This window comes from Gigantopelta aegis, chromosome 14 (assembly GCF_016097555.1).
Source record: "Gigantopelta aegis isolate Gae_Host chromosome 14, Gae_host_genome, whole genome shotgun sequence".
NCBI lineage: Eukaryota > Metazoa > Mollusca > Gastropoda > Neomphalida > Peltospiridae > Gigantopelta > Gigantopelta aegis.
The window spans coordinates 45379156-45385344 of record NC_054712.1 but is presented as its reverse complement, the minus strand read 5'-3'; the positions used below and the strand labels follow the sequence as shown (position 1 = coordinate 45385344).

The 6189-nt window shown below is 40.1% G+C and overlaps 1 protein-coding gene across 1 annotated transcript; it reads left to right on the top strand.

Annotated features, from left to right (window-relative positions):
* The first annotated feature begins 4024 nt into the window (after positions 1-4024).
* On the top strand, positions 4025-5143 carry LOC121389296 (KRAB-A domain-containing protein 2-like). The gene has a single exon (XM_041520893.1). The coding sequence runs from the start codon at positions 4025-4027 to the stop codon at positions 5141-5143; it is 1119 nt and encodes a 372-aa protein (XP_041376827.1).
* Positions 5144-6189: the final 1046 nt, after the last annotated feature.

Sequence of the window (6189 nt, the reverse complement as noted above, 5' to 3'; positions counted from 1 at the left end):
CATCTGCCACTATGCCTGCCTCCTCTATCTTTTTGACATCACGATCCTCTAAATGAATACGTAAGCTAACTGGTAATCCATTTTTAATGTCCTGTAAGATCAACAACTCCCGTAACTCGGTATATGACTCTACCTGATGAGACACCACCCATTTATCAAACATCCCTGCCTTCTTAGCCACAAACTCACTATAAGACTGACCCTGCGTTTTTCTCAACTCGCTATACCGTAAACGATAATCCTCAGGTCGTAATTCATAAGCCCTCAACACTGCAGCCTTAACTAGGTCGTACTGACTTGCTCGCTCATCACTCATTGAATTATAAGCTACACTAGCCTTCCCCTTAAACTTAGACACGGCTAACAATGTCCACTTAGACTGCGGCCAGTTTAGCTGCTTAGCGGCCCGTTCAAAAAGTTGGAAGAACAAATCTACCTCCTGGTCATCAAATACAGGCACTGATCTATAAGCCTCCGACATGTTAAACCCATTTCCTTATTCCCGTCTAACTTCTTCAGTATTCAACTTTAACTCATGTTCCACTTTTAATTTTGCTAACTGGAATTCTCTATCCCTATCTCTCTCTCTTCTCTCTCTCTCTCTCTCTCTCTCTCTCTATCTCTAGCTCTATCTTCTCTAATCCTTTCTTCTCTTTCTCTCTCTCTCTCTCTATCTAATGCACGTTCTTCTCTTTCGTACTCAAGCTTTTTAAAAGCTAATTGTTGTTCCACACTTAACTCATTTATCTCTATCTCTAGAACAATTTCACTGTCTTCCATAACAGGCCTATCACCAAAAACGTCCTGGATAATAATTGTCTTCATATCACCTAAGGTTTTAGCTTATGTTAAATCAATTTCTCGCTCACCCGCGATTTCAACTAATTCGGCCTTACGTGCTCGCTTAATCTCCACTACACTGAGCGTAGGCCTATCCAGCAAATTCTTATCCATGTTTAGATATGACGCACTTATTATTAATTAATTTTCTAGTGAACAACGTTGCTACTTCTAGTTAATTTGTAAAAATAATTTATAAAGCCCCCATTTACAAACAATACTTTTTTAAATATGCATGTCCCGTTTCAGATCCGGGACGAGCACCCCAATTTCACTCCTGTCACGGGGATCCTATAATACCCGTAACTGAATGAAACACGATTGTCCAAATATCTCTCCTAACTGTATATCTATTAGATCTCTCTGTAACGGGCGGTTATACCCGTTGGCTCGTCTAGGTATGATCAGAGATAAGATCTATATATAAAGTATATATTATTATAGCACGTTTAGTTCACTAGAAAACACAACAAAAACACAATACACTTTGAAATGTGTATTAACCTATGCAGACAAATGTACTGCCGCAGTAGTTAGTTAACAACAACAAATAATAACAACCCAGAACTGATCACTTAATTAGTTAATCTCTAGGTGTCTAGTTTACACCATAAGCTAATCACTTCACCGTGACACAACACCCACACGTGTGATAATTGAGAAACGCTGCCAGGGGAACTTAATTAATAAAGGAATTACAACTCTATTCCTAACTGGTTAATTTTTAATTAACCCTTAACTACTCATTCAGTAACCTTGTAACACAGAATTAATACTGGTACCTATCACAATAAAGACAATAACCTACAGTTTACCTTGGTCCTCTAGGATGACTGGCTAAGGTTTATATATATATATATATATATATATATATATATATATATATATATATATATATATATATATATATATATATATCAGAACGGTGAGCCTACAGTATACTGCGTCAGATGACCGGCAGCACCGTCTAAATAATATTGGTACAATACAGTATTAAAATATTTAAATCACATCAATCACATCAAGGTTATACACAGAGCAGAAAATATATAATTACCAGTCCAGACGGACTAACGTTCCCCCTGGACGCCTTCCAATATGTTTCTCCCCGATATCTCTAAAATCCTAGCTATTTATTCAAAACTCTCAGAGACAGCGAATATCGCCTGGGGGCACAACGCGGTACCTCACCTATCATCTGATATTTCCACCTCTCCCAGAGTCGGTATATTTTCTTAGATCGCCAGACTGGCTGTCGCCATTTCGCCAGAAATCACGGTTGTAAAAACCGCATTCGCGGAGGTATTACGTAACTACTGGCCACCTGGGCTTAAGTGCATATTGGAACTGCACACGGCCCTCTAAAACAATTAATATCGCCACAGGCGAAAACAAATTAAGAGCATGTTCCGTCACAGATACCTCTATGGATAGAAATATGTTTTGGAGATATGAGACGACCCCTCAGTCAAGACAGTTAAATTTGTTCAAAAATTGTGAAATCTCACGTGATCTCTTGTTAGGGAATTCCACACTTGTGATAAGCCAATGAAAACCGAGATCAGTAGGAGCCCGTCAAAAGTGTCCCACTTTCGAAAAACTGGCTTTGTTTTTGACATGGATAAGCCAGCGTAGTGAAACCAATGCAGAGTGCGGCGTCATATATGCACCAAACGTAATTGGGATTTTCTGTTCTATCTGCTTAAATAATAAAAATATTCCTGATACTGCCGCTTTAAAAAATTAAATCTGCAATAAAATTTGGGTATGGCGCCATACCCATTTTACCCATTAAGCCTTGCGGAGCACTCACTCAGGGTTTGGAGTCGGTATCTGGATTAAAAATCCCACGCCTCGACTGGGATCCGAACCCAGTACCTACCAGCCTGTAGACCGATGGCCTAACCACGACGCCACCGAGGCCGGTTAAACCAAATAAATAAAACAAATAATAATAATAAATAAAAATCGTGAGTTTATGTTCCAACTATTTGTTATTTTATTTCAGCGTATTCGCCGTTTTTTTTTAAAAAATTAAAAATTGGGGGGGGGGGGGGGGGGGGGGGGGGGGGGGGGGTGTCAAGAAATAAATATTTTAAATTATTTTGAAGTCTCTACGGCGGCCGTGCATTGTATATACAATTCAAAGGTACTTTACACGGCTGTCGTATATACGTTACAGTCAATGTCTATAATCAGTCAATATGTATATTGACTGAAATTTTCAGTCAATGTGTATATTGACTGATTCACTTAGGCAATGCACATATTGACTGAAAATTTCAATCAATATACATATTGACTGAAAAATGAGACTGATTTATAGACAGATTGACTGAAATGAATTATACTCACTAATTTAATCTATGGAGTTCATCTACTGATGCCTTCTTAATCACATAATCCTAACAGATTACAGACAGTGAATTAGTTGATTGGAAACCACAGTTTGATGCCTTCGGATGTTAACAAAGGTTTACACATGTTTACACAACAGATTGGAAGCCACAGTTTGATTCCTTCTTAATCACATAATCCTAGACGATCTAGATAGTCAAACAAAAGGCCGCAGGGACCTACCATAAACAGTCCCATGATCAAAACAAGGAAACAGATAAGAAACCAGAGAGTTGCATGTCAAAACATTGTTGTCAGTGATCTATAAAAGAAAGTGGACAGCAATAATGTAACATTGCTGTGTCAACTCTTGCAATGGCTAACTCGATGGAAGATTCCTTTCGTGAGCAACTAGTGAAGAAGAGAGAATCTGACAACAAGTCATTATTATGGACGAAGACAGAGTATTTCTCTTTACCTGAAGAACTTAAAGAAGCTTGTTCTGCTAAGAGTAAATCTCCTCGTCAATATTACATCCTTGGCTGCTATGAGATATTGCAGTGTGGTGACGTGGAAAAGTTAATTCGTAAACGCGGTGCCAGTGATCAGGAACCAATTTACTTTACGCATATCGATGATATGTTTGACGTTATCAAGAGAGGTCACGTTTCAACTGGTCATGGTGGTCGCGATAAAATGATGAAGGTTTTGAAGAAATATGCCAATGTTACCCGTGAGGCAGTAGGGCGTAGTTGTTAGACCCATCCTATCCAAGGGCTTTGGATCACGAGGTCAGGTTGACCTTGTTGACATGCAGTCTATGGCGAGTGGTTCATACAGATGGATAATGGTCTACCAGGATCATCTCACTAAGTATTGTGTATTGCGTCCATTAACATCAAAACGTGCAGCAGAAGTTGCCTTTCAGCTGATGGACATTTTTCTATTACTTGGTGCACCTCAGATTGTGCAGAGTGATAATGGCAGTGAATTTACTGCATCCGTTATCACGGAGCTGAAGCTTCTATGGCCTGACCTTCTGATGGTTCATGGTAAGCCCAGACATCCTCAAAGTCAAGGCTCAGTGGAACGATTAAACTGTGACGTGAAGGACATGCTCACTGCATGGTTAGGGGACAATAACTCAACAGTTATGCCAATGGGACTTCGTTTTGTACAATTCCAAAATAACAGCAGCTACCATTATGGCATCAAACAATCACCATACAAAGCCTTGTTTGGAACTGAAGTCAAAGTTGGATTGCGTTCCAATACCCTTCCAACAGAAATTATCGAAAGAATGGTCTCTGAAGATGACCTTATTGCAGCATATGCCACCTCGCCAGAAGACCAGGAGACAGCAGAGTCGGAAACTTCCACCCCAGCAGAAAATCAAGAGGTTGAAACCGCCACCCCGCCAAAAGACCAGGAGACAGCAGACACAGATGTTCCTGATGCACAGCTAAGAACTATTCAACATAACATCCAAGTCCAGCGGAAAAGAGCAGCAGATGGTCAGCTTGCACAAGCTGAATCCATGGTCAAGCACAGTCGTTTGGAGCATGTCCCTGGTAACCCCAGTGATAATGTAACCATTCCTATTCCTTTTGTTGATCGTGGGAAAGGTGACCCTCGCAATATCATGGGTGTCATTGTGGACAGAGATGAAAATGACCTGTATCGAGTAGCTGTTCGGGCAAGGATCCTTAAGGGACGCTATAGCAGAAACCAATTCAATTTGTGCACGCAGCAGTTGCATAGCATTGAGGACATGTCTAGAGACGGTGAGGTTGGCCTACGTCAGGCAGTGCAAAGTGAGTCCAGGTGCGGTGGTCAGGGCTATGCCAAATGCAATTGTGCAGCCAGTGGCAAACAATGTCGGACAAACCGATGTAAATGTTTCAAGTCAGGTGTGAAATGCAACAGCAGGTGCCACTCCAGTATTACATTTGCCAACAAGAACTGAATTGTAGACTCTCATGACTCTCACCAATATAGGATATGTTAACATGATCTGTCAATAAAATACTAAGTAAACCTCAACACGACTCTCGTTTTCTTTATTTAAGCAGTCAGTCAATCTGTCTATAAATCAGGCTAATTTTTGTCTGTCAGTCAATATGTACAGTCAATATGTACATTGCCTGAGTGAATCAGTCAATATACATATTGACTGAAAATTTCAGTCAATATACATATTGACTGATTATAGACATTGACTGTAACATATATAGCCTTATCAATACTCGGTTTTGTCGTACGTTTCAGACTCCTAATAAAAGAGTTTCAATTTTTAAAAATGAAGCTGCTCACAGGTTGTCATGGGATTCCCTCAATCATGGTTCAATTAAAATGTTTTAGGTGATACAATAGCAAGGTCTCGTATTCCAAATTAATGTATATATTACTACTCAAAAGAATTTAAGGGTCAGACGATATTTTCGACATTATTTTCTGAATGTCAATTATATTAGCTAGACCATAATGTCACGCATGGTATTGTTCCATTTTGACGAAAGTGGGTCTAAGCAACCCATAAATGAATTAACATCCACTGTCATTGACACTGTCGACTAGTTCTAATGGCGAAAACATGCTTACATTTGCACGTAAATTAGGGCGAAAGCGAAAGGTCTGCTAAGTGCCCATAACTTGCTTTTTCACAAAGCGCTTCATTTGCACACTTTGCATGTGTATTCCATGTTCCCAATGCTGAATTTCCGTATAATTGGAGCTTGCGTTCGTGTACGGTGCACACTCCAAATTCGACAATGATACGACGTCAACTGACTATCGAAAATCGAGGAAGGGCTATTGCTTGGCTTCAGGATGGCAATACGCAAAGAAATGTTGCTCTGAGACTTGGTGTCAGTCAGAGTGTCGTTGGCCGACTGTGGCAACGGTACCAAGCAACGAATTATGTTCGAAATCGTCCACGTTCGGGAAGACCCCGAAGCACTACAAATAGAGAGGACCGCTACATCACCAATATGGCTCTACGTCGACGCACAA

Bases quoted from the DNA above. Each gene is read 5' to 3' on its own strand.
- LOC121389296 (XM_041520893.1), top strand. From the start codon at position 4,025: ATGGTCTACCAGGATCATCTCACTAAGTATTGTGTATTGCGTCCATTA.